The following is a 15585-nucleotide window of genomic DNA, read 5'->3' on the forward strand; positions in this document are numbered from 1 at the left end:
TTGGAATGCTTCATTGATGACAAGACCTTCAGCAAGTAGATCATGAATAATCACTTGCAATTCCTGGACTTGGGTAATAACAGACTTGCTATCTACCATTTTGTAATCCAAAAATTTTACGGCAACGAATTTCTTCATCCCGGCATCTTCAGTTTTATATTTCTTTTGAAGCGCATTCCACAATTCTTTTGACGTTTCCACGCCACTATATACATTATACAGATTATCATCCAATCCGCTAAGAATATAATTCTTGCATAAAAAATCAGAATGCTTCCACGCTTCAATCACGATAAAGCGTTCATTCTCTGGAGTTTTATCTGGCAGATCAGGAACATCTTTCTTGATGAACTAATGTAGACATAACATAGTTAAGTAGAAGAACATCTTCTGCTGTCAGCGCTTGAAATCAATCCCGAAATTTTTTTTGGGTTTTTCTGCCGGTGCCAACGCCGGTGTTCGGCTTGTCGATGCGTTGACAGTCATCGTCGGAACAGCTTGGTTTTCGCTTTCACTCGTCATTTTTTCTGTAAAAGAATGACACAAACAAACGTTTAATAAACGTTTTCAAACTGGAGTAAAAATCACGTAGATTTTAATCTCCAACAAAACGCCACGAAGGCTTTACTCTCCAAAACGGGAGTACACAAAACCACAAAGATTTTAGTTTGCAGAATAATAAGAATAACACAAATATAGAAATAAATATTAAATTCCTTAAGATTGTTATTCCCGCCAATATTGCTGTATTTGTAAATAATAATTCTAGGAAATATAAGTTATCGTAATGAAACAGTAATTAATTCGAGCCCACTGAATTTACAATATTTCCTTAAGGAATTTAATCCCCTCCTAGTACCCAAGGTTATGGATTATTTCCTCCCAGGATAGAACGAATCACACACTGGTGTAGCGGTACTTCAAACCCCAGTGTTTCAGCGAACACAAAGTTCGGTAGCAAATCACACTTACAGTTGCTTTATTTGAAGTTAAAACAATGCAGAACAAAGGAGTAGAAACTCAGAAAATCGTATGGAAATGCTGAGAGGAAGGAGTGCAATGTATAGCCAAAGTTGAGCGTTTTCAGTTTGGTGTCTTTCTTCAACAGCTGCTGCACATATTTATAGCAATCAGCTTTGAAGATGAACGACCCTCCACCCTCCATGGTGGAGCATGCACTAGCTTGTTTGTGGAGCAAGCACTTAGCCATGGTGGGAAGAGCATTAGGCGGCTGCTATTGCAGCTGGTGGTCAATACACGGATTGGAACATATCCGTTACAAATGCGGATAATCTTACGTTAATATTTACTATTAACAAATTAATTTGGTCCAAAAAATTAATCAATCGATTATTTGACCAAATCCAAATCGAAATCCGAAGCCGAAGCCGAGGCCGAGGCCGAGCCGAGCCAGCGACGACAACGACGGCGCGAGGCTTGCTTTCTCCTTAACTCTTTAAGAGCTACAAGAAGAGCAATTATATATATACCCACCCAAAATCTTTTCCTCTTCCAATATGGGACAATGTCTCATTGTCAAGAGGGGGAAACTTAAAATTTTACTCAAAAATTTTATTTTTCCCTCCATTTCCCATTCACCCTCATTTTAAGACTATTTCATCTTAAATAACAAAAACCTCAACATTAGTTACTAATACTTACAGAACTTTATTATTTATTCGAAAACTCGACTCTTATCTGTTGGAACCAATATTGCAAGAAATAAAAAAAATCAGTACATGCTCAAACTGTTGCATGATAAGTGACTTTATTCTTGTGGTCGAGCAGCGTGATATTTAATATTTGTTTCATTTACCCATGTTTTTTTACCAATTATTCTCTTCGCTTGACTTCAGCCGAAAGGAACAACACCTATTTTGCTACGCATATACTTTTTTTTAATTATATTTACATGAATCGTGTGGATTTTTCCTCTGTTAGATTCTGATTCTTTTTCCTAGATAGTTCTCAAATCAAAAATTACTTTGTGGGAAGAATTTGGAGAGAAATTCAATCCTTATTTGTATAAGAAGGATCTCGCCCGTACATTGTGATAGTAACTGCTATAACACTCAAAGAACTTTGAGGTATTTATTAGACTTAATGATCAATGTTATATATTCTAATATTTTGGAGTATGTTATAGCTATTTACTATTGCATTCATTGTCCTCAGGTGAAGTTAGCTTCATCACTACCTATGTAAGCAAAATATATGTAACTCTTCATATAGATAACATAACATCTTTGATCCTAAAGTTTTCTTCCATGTCCGCAGGAGTAGAAACTATTGAACGCTCTAATTTTAATAACATTCCAATTGAGGAAGAGATGTTTTTGAACCAGACGAATATTAAGGAGTTGTTGGAGTCTGATTGGAGCCCTGAGTTACAGGTTATTTTTATATTCTGCTTCTTAAATTTTTGTTTCCCGATTCTACAAGATACTTCTGCAATATATTTTTTTATTTTAAATTGTAGGAATACATTTTTATCTTGAGGGGCAAGATTTAAAAAATAGACAACTACAACTTTGGTCGGTACTATATTTCATCTAACACGTGCTTAAAGAAGATCGTACCTGCAAACGGTGTCTATAATTGTCACATTTGCAATAAGGAATGCAAGTTTATGTAATATCCCGTACATTCGGAGTAAGACGTGAACCGAACAACGAATGTTATGAGACTTGATCCCTAAAGAATTTTGGATGTATGTAAGTGAATCAATGGAAATTTCATTATTCGAAATGGTCACGTCCAAAGTCGAAGCGAAAGTCGCTCGTAGTTAAGTTTTGTAGAATGCATTTGAACAAGGTCCAACTTCCCGTGCATGTTGCGACCTGTGTATTTGGAGTTAGGGGTGATCTATCTATCGAATTAAATTTCTTTAAGTCTAGTTTCCAACGGCGCAAACTGTTCGTTGATATGACGTCGGAGTAAAACGTTATGCGTGTCTTACTAAGGACGTGCTCAATGCCCAATTGCTACGGGACATGTGGCGCCCAAGGTTAAGTCGGCCAAACCTTGTCTTTTATAAGATAAATCTTCGGAATCTCTCTTTCATTTTCATTATAGACCTTATGAGAACTGAATCTCTCAATTTTCTCTCCTCCTCACACTTTCCAAGGTCAAGGTAAGTGATATAAACACTTCACTAGTAAGATTTTTCCTCAAGAACATGAAATCTTACCCTCAATCCATCTTGGATTCTTGAATCAAGGTTTTCTTTTAGCAAAGTTCAAGTGATGAATTCTTAGTAAAACAGCAACCAAGGTGAGAAGGTTCCTTCTAATCATATATATGGATTCAAATAAGTATTTTAAAGTGCTTTCGATAAGGACTCAAGGAACGGTAATATGAAGCTGTGAGTCCAAACTTTGTGACTCATATGAGATGTGTAAGGGGCAGTTTTGTATGTTGTGGTGTATGGAAGATGTTGTTGACCTCGTAAGGGGATTTGTGTATTGCGATAAGTTAAAATAAAGGAAGGGTGTCGTGAAACACCATTATGAAAGGGCCTTAAAACCTCACGCCCACCAAATGTTCGACGAATTGTCCGAATGGCTTGCGTAGTGTTTGATTGCTAACACGAGGCTTCTTTTATTGTTATTATTATAGATGGAAGATGTAAAGGAGCATCTTGATCGTAGTATGACAACTATTAGGAACGAGGTATGTAAGGCTATTCTGTCTTTTCCCGCTAAGGCACGACTTATGTTTATTGTTTCTCTATATGAGCAATGAAGTCTAAATTTTACGAAAGCATATCGATTACATGTCATAGGTTCCATAAGTTAAGTAAGAGATGCGCCACGTGCTTATAAATCGGTACTTAATGTGGCTGTTCTATTCCTAGGATTAAGCTTTCAAGAATTACCGTTATTGGGGGTTATAGTACAGATTCTTATGAGCGTAAGAGCATTCAAGTGTCACTTTCAAGTATCATAGACTTTCCATTCGTATAAAGGATGGTCTTATTCTTATCGTTACTGATTTCCTTATGTGTTAGGTCCCAGTAACCGAGTCTCTTTGTAAGCATCATGTTCTTATTATTGAAGAGCTTTCAAGAGCTATCGTACCTCCTTAGTTAACAAGTTCTTGTAAGTGATCTAGCGTCTAATGTTACTAAGTCCACACGTTTTTAAAGTATTGTTAAAGGGCTATAGATCGTACTTAAAATGAGTGATGTCGATGGTTTCTAAGGTATTGTGGAAGGGCTTTAGAGCGTTATATAAAATGAATCATGTGAATAGTTTCAGATGTTTGTCGATGTGTCATAGGTCCAATTGATGATGAATTATATGAATGGCTCATAAAGTATCATTAATGGATTATAGTTCCTACTTAAGGTAAATCACGTCGGTCGTTTCCAGGTTCCGGATTATCGTCATCGGGTGTAGATTGATACGTAAGCTAAACTGTATTAATAGCTTTTAGACAATCGTAGATGGGTTGTAAGTTCTAATTAAGATGAACCACGTCGATAGCCTTCAAGTGATCATTAATGGGGTTATAGAGGAATCATGTTGATAGATTATGGATTACCGTTATTGGGTTATACTACCTTAAGATGAATCATATCGACAACTTTCAGGTGATCGTTGATGAGTTATAGATATCTACCTAAGGTAAATTGTATCGACACTTCCAGAAAGATCGTTATTGGGTTATGGTGTCGTACTTAAGACGAATGGTATTACTAGCCTTATGTGATTGTTAATGGATTATAGTTCCTACCTAAGATGAATCATACCGTTGGCCTCCAGAATTATCATCATCATGATATATTACTTAAGATGAACCATATCAGAATAGATGTTCCAAGGTTTTCCGGAGAATAAGATCATTCGAGCAATATTGTGAAGTGTCTTAGATTGTCTATTCGTATAATGGCAAAGAGTTCAATAGCAAGATGGCTTTATCTTCTTCCTCGGTGTTCACTCCGAGGTTGGCGATCTATGTGATTAGTCCGTTAAACACATTTAAATGTGACAAAAAATTCGCACCTTCACTCAAGTGTAGGGTGTATAGCTACTTCTTCAGGTACAATTTATTTGTCAACGTTTTGGACATGTATAGGCTTTCCAACCTTGTCCAAATACCACATGCGGTGTCTTCATCAATGATGTTATTTACCACATCATCTGATAAGTGCAACCTGATTGCACTAGCAGCCCTTTCATCCAAGTCAGTCTAATCCTCAGCTTTCATAGTATCAGGCATTTTGGCATCAGCATCTAGTACATTGTGTAATCCTTGTTGGATGAGTAGATCCTCCATCCTTCTTTGCCATGTTGAAAAATCGCTATCTCCATTAAATTTTGTTACCTCGTACTTTACTCCAGACATTTTTGTTTTTCAACGAGCATAGTACTACCGATAGTGAATAGTATGTTTGTGAATGAGCAAAATCTATGCTCTGATACCAGTTGCTGGGAATAAATCCCCACAGAAATAATATTCACGGTAATAAAAGCAGAATAATAATGTAGCACCGAGATACAGTAATGAACAAGAATAAAAGAGTGACAACGACACCAAGATTTTTACGTGGAAAACCCTTTTGAATAAGGAAAAACACCACGGCCTCGAGAGGAGCACCTGATTCACTATAGCAAGGAATTTTACACTCTGTAGGTTCGAGTAAAATATTCCAAAGACCACTACAACACTCAAAAGAAATAACCCTCTTTAGATATTCCCATCTCACTATAATATCGCTCACTCTCTATTTTTCTCATAGACTATTTTCTTATACCTTGTCTGTGATGCCTCACTCTTTCTTTCTCTCTTTGTTGTTGTGTTTTACAATGAGAGCAAGACACCTTTTTATAGTGTTTAGGATTTCTTCATTGATGTCATAAGCTTGGCAAGAGTCAAATATTCATTGTGAAACTAAGAAAATATTTGCGATAAAATCTTCCTTACTATTCCTTTAGTTGGCTTGACATTTCAAAGCCAAAGGAAGATGTCTCCCTTACACATGGGATGGACCCATCAAATCTCCCCCTCCAGTCTCATGCACCTGAAAGAGGTAACTCCAGTTTTTCATATAGAGTTCATGCCGACAAGTTCTTTGCATAGCTCGAACTTGTCTCTTGGTATCGTCTTGGTCAACATATCAGTAGGATTTTCACTCGTGTGAATATTTTTGACCTGTAAAGATTCATTTTCCACCTGATCACGAATCCAATAGTATCTCACATCGATATGCTTTGTTCTTGCATGGTACATGGAGTTCTTTCTCAAGTCTATTGCACTTTGACTGTCACAATAGACGAAATACTCCTTTTGATGCAATTCCAACTCTTGAAGAAAACGCTTGAGCCATATCATATCCTTTCCAGCTTCAGTAGCGGCAGTATACTATACTTCAGTTGTAGAGAGTGCGACACACTTCTGCAACTTCGACTGCTATGATATAGCTCCCCCTGAAAATGTGAACATATATGTAGTAGTAGATTTACGATTATCAAGATCACCTGCCATATCAGCATTCGTGTAGCCCTTCAAGATTGGATCCGATCCTCCAAAATATAAGCAATCTTCTGTGGTACCTCTCGGGTATCTCAATATCCACTTGACTGCTTCCCAATGTTCTTTTTCAGGATTTTCAAGGAATCTGCTAACAACACCAACTGCATGAGCAATATCTGGTCTGGTTCATACTATTGCATACATCAAGCTTCCGACTATTGAAAAATAAGGAACTCTAGCCATGTTCCCTTTTTTCTCTACTGTTGTAGGACACATCTTCTTGCTAAACTTTAGATGACCAGCAAGAGGTGTGCTGACTAGCTTAGCACTTTTCATGTTGAAGCGTTCCAGTATACGTTCAATGTACTTTTCCTGAGATAGCCACAACTTTCTGCTTGTTCGCTTTCAAACTATCTTCATCCCTAGAATTTGTTGTGTTGGGCCAAGTCCTTCAAATCAAATGACTTGGATGAATCTCTCTTCAACTTTGCAATCAGCTCCTCGTCTTATCCTACAATCAACATGTCATCCACATACAACAATAATATAATAAAGTTATTCTCATAAAATCTTTTGAATTATACACATGGATTAGAATAGGTCTTTATGTATGTTTGACTTTTCATGAATGAGTCAAACTTCATGTACCACTGCCTTGGTGCCTGCTTTAATCCATATAGACTTTTATTCAATTTGCATACCGTGTGTTTCTTTCCAGCTACTTCAAATCCTTCTGGCTACTCCATATAAATCTCTTCTTCCAAATCTCCATGAAGAAATATAGTTTTCACATCCAACTACTTCACTTCAAGATCTAGGCTAGCTGCTAAGCTCAAAATTGTTCGAATAGGTAAGAAACTTTCGTCAAAATCAATACCTTTCTTCTGTTTGAAGCCTTTAACCACCAATCGAGCTTTATATATGACCAACTTGCCATTTCCATCTTTCTTGAGTTTAAAAACCCACTTACATTTGAGGGGTCTTTTACCCTTTGGAAGTTCAACCAGCTTGTACATGCCATTTTTCTGTAGAGATTTCATCTCTTCTTGCATGGCTTTCATCCACTGGTTCTTTTCTGGATGGGACAATACCTCCTTAAGACTTTCTGGCTCCCCCTCATCACTGATGAAGACATACTCTGTGGAAGGGTAGCTGCATGACTCTACCCTTGGCCTTTCTGGTCTCCTCAGAGGTTGAAGTTTCTCTTCTCCCTGAGTGGGATGCTCCACTTGCTCGACATTTGCTCAATAACCTCATCAGGTTGCTCCCTCTGCTCGGCAACCTCGTCGGTCCTACTTTCTGCACTTGTGGGATTGTTAGAAGTAGAAGGAATAGTAACAAGGTTAGGAATTATACCATTCTTGGCCTTCTCTAACGTATCATCAGCAGTTCCAACTTCACTTTCTCGGAAGACTATATCTCTGCTTCTAATGACCTTCTTATTTACAGGATCCCACAATCTGTATCCGAACTCTTTATCTCCATATCCGATTAATATGCAGGGAACAAATTTATCATCCAGCTTTGTTCTTTTCTCCTTTGGTACATATGCAAAAGCTCTACAACCGAACACCTTCAAATACGAGCAGGACACCTCCTTGTTGGTCCAAACTCTCTCTAGGATGTCAAACGCCAATGGAACTGATGGACTCCTATTGATCAGGTAACAGGCTGTCTAAACCGCTTCACCCCAGAATGACTTAAGCAGTTTATCCATTCCAAGCATGTTTCTCGCCTTCTCAACAATGGTGCGGTTCATTCTCTCAGCTACACCATTGTGTTGCGGGGTTCCAGGAACTGTCTTTTCATGTCTGATCCCATGGCTCGAACAATACTCTTCAAATTCCCTTGAAGTGTACTCACCTCCATTGTCACTTCGGAGATGTTTTAGCTTTTGGCTTGTCTCCCTTTCCACCAAAGCATGAAAGTTTTGAAAAACTTGAAACACCTGATCTTTGGTTTTCAAAATATAAACCCATAATTTTCGTGAAGCATCATCAATAAAAGTAACAAAATATTTGTTACCGCTCATCGATTTAATTTCCATTGGACCACAAACATCAGAATATACCAAATCATGTATATTCAATTTTCTTTCAGACGATGTCTGAAATGAGACTATGATGCTTACCAAATAAACAGTAGTCATAAGGTTTTACCGTTGTACCTTTGGCATAAGAAATGAGTGATTTCCTGGCAAGAATATGTAATCCTTTCTCGCTTATATGACCCATTCTTTTGTGCCACAAATTTGCAGAAATCTCATCATGTGCCGCGTTCAATTCACCTTGGCATATTTCTGCACTTGTCCTGTACAACGTGCCATGAGTAACTACCTTTGCAATCACCAATGATCCTTTGGTGAGTCTCCACTTTTTCTTTGAAAAATAGTTCTCGTATCCATCTCGGTTTAAAGCAATTCTCGAGATCAAGTTCATCCTTAAATCAGGTACATGCCGCACGTCCTTTAGAATCAATGTGCTTCTGACATATGTCTTTATACAAATGTCACTGATCCCCGTAATCTTTGAGTAACTTGTGTTACCCATTCTCACCGTTCCAAAATCACCTGCTACATATCTACAAAAGATTTCTCTTATCGGTGTGGCATGGTAAGATGCTGTTGTATCAACCACCCATTCCGACTCTAGACCTGACACGTGCATGCATTCCTCTTCATTATTTATAAAGAGGACAACATTATCATTGTTTTGCACCATGGCGGTTGTGTTGTCGTCATTCTTCTAGCCACTGCTTTCACCTTTGCCCTTCCTTAGATTTGGGCAATCTCTTTTGAAGTGACCTGGTTGATCAAAATTGTAGCAATTTCTGACTCTTGATTTGGATCGGTTCTTAGACTTCCCACGAGCTCCGGTTGTACCAATGTTGCTCGAACTCCTTTGATAACTCCTGCCTCTACCTTCTGCTATGACAGTCAGTCCTTGATTTTCAGGCTTCTTTCTCATCTTCTTATTAAGTAGAAGAGCCGATGTGACGTCTTTCAACTCAATGGTAGTCTTACTGTGCAGGATGGTTGTTGCCAAATTATCGTACGGAGATGGAAAAGAGTTCAAAACCAAGTTGACTTTATATTCTTCCTCGGTGTTCACTCCGAGGTTGGCGATCTATGTGATTAGTCCGTTAAGCATATTTAAATGTGACAAAAAATTAGCACCTTCACCCAAGTGTAGGGCGTATAGCTACTTCTTCAGGTACAATTTATTTGTCAACGTTTTGGATATGTATAGGCTTTCCAACCTTGTCCAAATGCCACATGCGGTGTCTTCATCAATGATGTTATTTACCACATCATCTGATAAGTGCAACCTGATTGCACTAGCAGCCCTTTCATCCAAGTCAGTCTAATCCTCAGCTTTCATGGTATCAGGCTTTTTGGCATCAGCATTTAGTACTTTGTGTAATCCTTGTTGGATGAGTAGATCCCCCATCCTTCTTTGCCATATTGAGAAACCGCTATCTCCGTTAAATTTTGTTACCTCGTACTTTACTCCGAACATTTTTGTTTTTCACCAAGCATAGTACTATCGATAGTGAATAGTGTTTCTGTGAACGAGCAAAACCTGTGCTCTGATACCAGTTGTTGGGAATAAACTCCCACAGAAATAATATTTACGGTAATAAAAGCAGAATAATAACGTAGCACCGAGATACTGTAATTAGCAAGAATAAAAGAGTGACAACGACACCAAGATTTTTTACGTGGAAAACCATTTTGAATAAGGAACAAAATCACGGCCTCGAGAGAAGCAACTAATTCATTATAACACGGAATTTTACACTTTGTAGGTTCGAGTAAAATACTCCAAAGACCACTACAACACTCAAAAGAAATAACCCTCTTTGGATATTATCATGTTACTACAATATCACTCACTCTCTATTTTTCTTATATACTATTTTCTTATACCAAGTCTGTGATGCCTGATCACTCTTTCTTTCTCTCTTTGTTGGTGTATTTTATAATGAGACCAACACACTTATTTATAATGTTTAGAATTGCTTCATTGATGTCATGAGCTTGGCAAGAGTCAAATATTCATTGTGAAACCAAGGAAATATTTGCCATAAAATCTTCCTTACTATTCTTTTAGTTGGCTTGACATTTTAAAGCCAAAGGAAGACGTCTTCCTTACACATGGGATGGACCCATCACCTTATGCATTATGTTTAGACTGTCTAGTCTCTTTATAAGTGTCAAGTTTCTATAGTACAATATAGAGTTCCTTATGTTTGTCGATATGTTAGACTCCTTTTCATGAGAAACTTATACTTTATATGTTAAGGCATGTGCGCCCACAACTTTACGATTTCAACAGATCATATATGTGTTCAGACTCTGACGGTCTTGTGTTAAGGGTCATAAGGGTAGTAAGTATGTAATGGCTATCTTGTTTCCGTTTCCTTGGCATGACTCCATATCACATGTTTCCTCCTAAACGAATTGCTAAAGAACTAGATGTCATGAAGCTTTCATTCATATACTTGATATCCCTTATCTCCCTTCATCTGAAATTGATCCTATAGTATCTGAGCCTTCGTACAATTTCGTAGAATTCCTAGTGTTGTCAAAGTGTTTAGATTTCTTTATATGAAGGATCTGTAACATACTTATATCAAGGAATTTTTCACATAGATAACTACTTTAATAAGTAATGAACATGTTCCAGAAGTTAAGAAACAAGAACCTTGTTAAGTTACCATTATGTATATTTATCTATATGATATATGAAGGTCGTGCCTCGCACGAGGCCCAATAGAGTCTTGTTTATCTATACGATATATGAAGGTCGTGCCTCACACGGGGCCTAATAGGGTCTATTTATCTATATGTATAGATATAAAAGAATGCTTTCACGTGTTATGTGCCCTACGTGGCTTATTATATTCCAGAACTGAAAGAATCTACAAGTTAAGTAATGGTTCATGTTAAGATGGGACAACAGTGCTCTCCTCGGTCATATGACAACATTAAAGAATCTACACTGTTGTAGCTGTCCAAAATTCAATGCCTTTGTAGAAAAGATTTTATTTTCAAGCTAAGATTAAACAATTATAATTTGAAAGAGGGGCTTGATAATTTTATAATATCACAGGTTATAATATCACAGGTTATCATTACAGAAGAGAATTTAAAATTACAATACGAATCAAGGATAGAGAAAAAGGTATTATAATTTAGGTTATTTTAATTTGTGATCCACATTAATGTGTACTCTGTAAATAAGTTTTATTTCTGTTGGTTTTGCAGGGGAGAGACTTATTGGAGGTTGAAAATGAACCAAAAAAGCAAAAGACAAAAGGAATTATTAAAGAAAAGGTAAGTTGATTTAGAGTTTAATAGATACGTAAATAAACTTTCCTTTTTCAAACTTTAAAATTGGACATGTTAAATAGATATGTAACTTTTCTTTTCCAAAAAAATATACAGGGATCTGCTGATGTCTCATTGGATAACTTGAAAGACTCCGAGGAGGATAAACATATCATTGATGGTGTTAAGAAAAGAAAGAGAAGAAACCTAATCCTATATAATTCTATTATTTCCACTCAAAGTTGAAGCTTATATGTGACTTTCATTAATTTAAAGTTTCTGTTTTATTGTATCTTTTTTATTTTTGGGGACCCCTTTTAAATAATGTACTTATGAGAATGCAATATAGATAATAAGAGAGTACTTTACACTCTTTAATGTGTTACTTATTCTTTAACCTAATATTTTACCTTGAGCCAGAAGTGGTAACGTAAGTTGGGTTTAACATTTTATGTTGAGACAAAAGCTGGTAATTTAAGTTCTTGTTTCTCCTAGTTACTTGTGTTATTCTCATCACACTTTCAACAGGACTGGATTTGGTCAGTTGGATGAAACCCTTTATCCATCACTTCCCAAGGCTGGCATATCTCCAAATTCCATTCAGACACTATTGCTCGAAACTATGTATTGACTTCTCTGTGAAGAGTCCATTCAATTGGTCAGTTCGAATGTTCACCGCCTTGTTATGGAGCGGACATGTATCCTTTATGAATGGTCTATTTTGATGAGTACAAGTAAAATATTATTTTCACAGCATAATTTGTCGTTTTTGTGAATGGTTTCATTGGATATGTTCCACTAGAAGGTTTTGCAAATTGTCTTCAGCAGAGTGCATAAAAGATAGTATATTTTATCTGTTTGAATGGTGAATAGGGGCCTTTGGTGTTAATAGGTTTTATCACTTCTTCTGCATAATACAATGTTCTCTGCAAGTCAATTGTACATAAAATATTGAGTGATCTTTTGTTGGTTTGAACAACGGACAACTAGCTTTAAAAATTTTCTTCCTAAGTTAGTTGATGATGTTCTTACCGATCAGAAACAGTTGCTAACGTTTTTACATATAAGTTGTTCTTCGTAATTGCCCATTTAACAGAGTTTCTCTTTGTGGATACTTAATCTTCGAAAGCAGAACAAACTTTTAAGCTCTTCAAAATCCATGAGCGTGAGCTGGTGAACAAATACAATTATGTTGTTAGCTTGTGGGGAAGAGTTCGTGATTTACAGTTTTTACAATGTTTTGCCAAATACCTTTTTCTCAATTGTTTTGCGAGATAAATAGCACTTGGTGCACTATCATTCCAACCTCTATGGAATCAGAAGCGGAGCTAGATCATTACTTATGGGTTCGGACGAACCCAGTAATTTTGCTTAGATCTTGTATTTGTATTAAAAATTTCATTAAAGTTGTATGGATATCTAATTGTGAACCCAGTAAACAAGACTAGCTATGGATTCAGTGACAAGTTCAGAACCCAAAAGATTCAAATTTTGGCTCTGCCTCTGTGTGAAAGGATTTGTTTCTTATTTCAATCTCATTGATATGCATTTGCTGCATAAGTTAAAACGATATTTTTCAGAAATAGTTTGATCTTGTTGGTTTTCGTTGTCTTAAATTTAGCCTGGTTATGAAACCTTCTAGCCAATTTATTTCATGTTATGGGTCCCTCCTAGATTTCAACTGTCAGTGGGGAACTGTGTTATATGGATGCCTTGAGACTTCTCCATACCTTAGAGGATGCAGCAAAAGGGTTAGCATCTTTTGTTTGTTGTGTGACAATCACTGATGTGCTGCACTGCACTTACCCCCTACCTGATGACATCCTTATTGTTAGTCTTGTACTTACATGTGTAACCAATTTGAGATAGTACATTGAATACTTTATTTCACTGCATATGGGAGCCACAAGTGTATATGATATTTTACTGAGGATGATGCTTAGCAAACATTAAGCAACTTTAATTTGGCATGCAAAAGTGTCTTCACTTTTCACTCAACAAGTGTTTCTCTCCATTTGCTTGCTAAAAAGATCTTATCTATTATGCAGGTTCGTAAATTATGTTGATACTACTCTAGACAGTCTCCAATCAAACATTGCACCCGGCAGAGGAATGTTAAAGTCGAGTTTGACATGATAATATATGATACCTGCTTTCCTAGTTGTTTTCTTTGTTCTTTGGCTTGTTCTAATTAAGCCTAGAAGAGCCAAGCATAAGATCTAGTATTATTGCATCTGAGTTTTTGCACTGTACCATCAAGTCTTAGTTTTCATGTTTGTTGCTAATTACTGTAATTGTGGTCAGTGAATGCCTCAATACTGTGTAAATCCGAACAATGATCTCACAGGCAAGAGAAAGGAAATGCATTGGCTCGATGAATGATTTAATTTGTATATATTGATAGTACAAGAAGACTTTACACTGCCAGTAAATTTTAACCAGTTATAATATTTTATTTACTTCATTCCTTAGATTACCAAATTAAAATTACTACAGTTTATACTACTCACCTATTGTTATAAGTCATCAAGTTATGATGGCTCACACAAGTTAAATTCATAATAATTTTGTAAACAAAGGTGTAATTCCCACAAAACACAGCAGAAAAAGAATTTAAGTTGAAGTTACCTTTACACGTAAAGTTGAAGTCACCTTTACACGTAATTATAGTATAAATAGTACCAACATGACTTAGAGAGCTCCATATTCAAAAAATTATATTAACACAATAAATAATTGGTATACAACTTTCCACAAAGAGACATGATTAACAAGTTCAAGCCCCTTGGTCTCGAGTAGAAAGAGCAGAACGCTTACTGCTGATAAAATCAAAACCAATTCAAATAATATAATTGCAGCCATCTGGGTAACCTCTAACCAACTGAGACCAAATTTAAATAACTTAAACTATAATGATAGAAATATCTCAACAACAATCGCGAGAAATAAATCTTGTATCGGGATCACCATTCCTAGGAGTAATAGAAGCATCGCACAAACTAGATGTCCCATTGGGATTGGGATCATCATTCCTAGTTGTAGTAGAGTAAATTAGCAACATCTCAAAGCTAGCCAAATAATTACAAATATATTCCAATAAGGTTTTAACACAAAATGATCCTTAGCTTATCTACTAAGGAAGCTACTGTCACGCCCCAAACTCGAGGAGCGCGACCGGCGCTCAACCGAGAGAACCTGCCGAGCAAGCCTGCTAGATTTTCTTTTACCTAAACTCATCCATAAATAAATAGGAGGTGTACTCCATTAATCAAACACTAAAAAGATTTTATTAACAACTTCCTTTTCATTCCCATTAGCAGCTCCATTCATAATTTTCAAAATATTACGAGTTTATAGAAATAATGAAAAATATGATTTTCAAATACCAATATTTCTAATTCAGTTCCCCAACATCAACCACAACTCACAACTTGTCTACGGAGCCTCTAAGTACAATAGAAGAGTAATATGGAAATACCGGCAACAAGTCCCCAGCTATACCTCAAAACAAAGTACATAAGAAACAAAAGATACATGACCCCGAAATGAAGTAGGGATCACCAAATCAGCTGAAAAGAGTGTATTGCTATCACTGATCAATGTCACCTGATGTAGAAGCACCTGCATCCATTAAAGATGCAGCACCCCCGGCAAAAAGGACGTTAGTACTGTCGAATAGCACTAGTATGTATAGCTAAAAGTCCTCTTTCAAAATAGAATGCCCATATAAGAAAAGACAACACATAGAAACAACAAGTCACAATCAACAATATCCA

General features: G+C 36.6%; 1 protein-coding gene across 16 annotated transcripts; it reads left to right on the top strand.

Moving 5' to 3' along the window:
• The first annotated feature begins 2978 nt into the window (after nt 1-2978).
• On the top strand, nt 2979-14241 carry LOC107761045 (uncharacterized). 16 transcript variants are annotated; one of them, XM_075226551.1, is made up of 8 exons: nt 2980-3133; nt 3221-3273; nt 3619-3672; nt 11607-11663; nt 11747-11815; nt 11927-12002; nt 12338-12507; nt 12939-14241. In XM_075226551.1, the coding sequence occupies exons 3-8, from the start codon at nt 3619-3621 to the stop codon at nt 12984-12986; spliced, it is 474 nt and encodes a 157-aa protein (XP_075082652.1). In that variant the 5' UTR covers nt 2980-3133; nt 3221-3273; the 3' UTR covers nt 12987-14241. The 16 variants fall into 16 exon arrangements, 12 of the variants coding, with proteins under 12 accessions (XP_075082655.1, XP_075082652.1, XP_075082648.1 ...); XM_075226547.1 differs by having other exon boundaries at nt 2984-3133; nt 11592-11663; XM_075226554.1 differs by lacking the exon at nt 11607-11663 and having other exon boundaries at nt 2979-3133.
• Nucleotides 14242-15585: the final 1344 nt, after the last annotated feature.

This window comes from Nicotiana tabacum, chromosome 12 (genome assembly GCF_000715075.1).
Source record: "Nicotiana tabacum cultivar K326 chromosome 12, ASM71507v2, whole genome shotgun sequence".
Lineage (NCBI taxonomy): Eukaryota > Viridiplantae > Streptophyta > Magnoliopsida > Solanales > Solanaceae > Nicotiana > Nicotiana tabacum.

Bases quoted from the DNA above. Each gene is read 5' to 3' on its own strand.
- LOC107761045 (XM_075226547.1), top strand. From the start codon at position 3,619: ATGGAAGATGTAAAGGAGCATCTTGATCGTAGTATGACAACTATTAGG. The intron at 11,664-11,746 runs GTATTATAATTT...TTGGTTTTGCAG, and splicing joins AATCAAGGATAGAGAAAAAG to GGGAGAGACTTATTGGAGGT. The intron at 12,508-12,938 runs GTATCCTTTATG...AATCTTCGAAAG, and splicing joins CCTTGTTATGGAGCGGACAT to CAGAACAAACTTTTAAGCTC.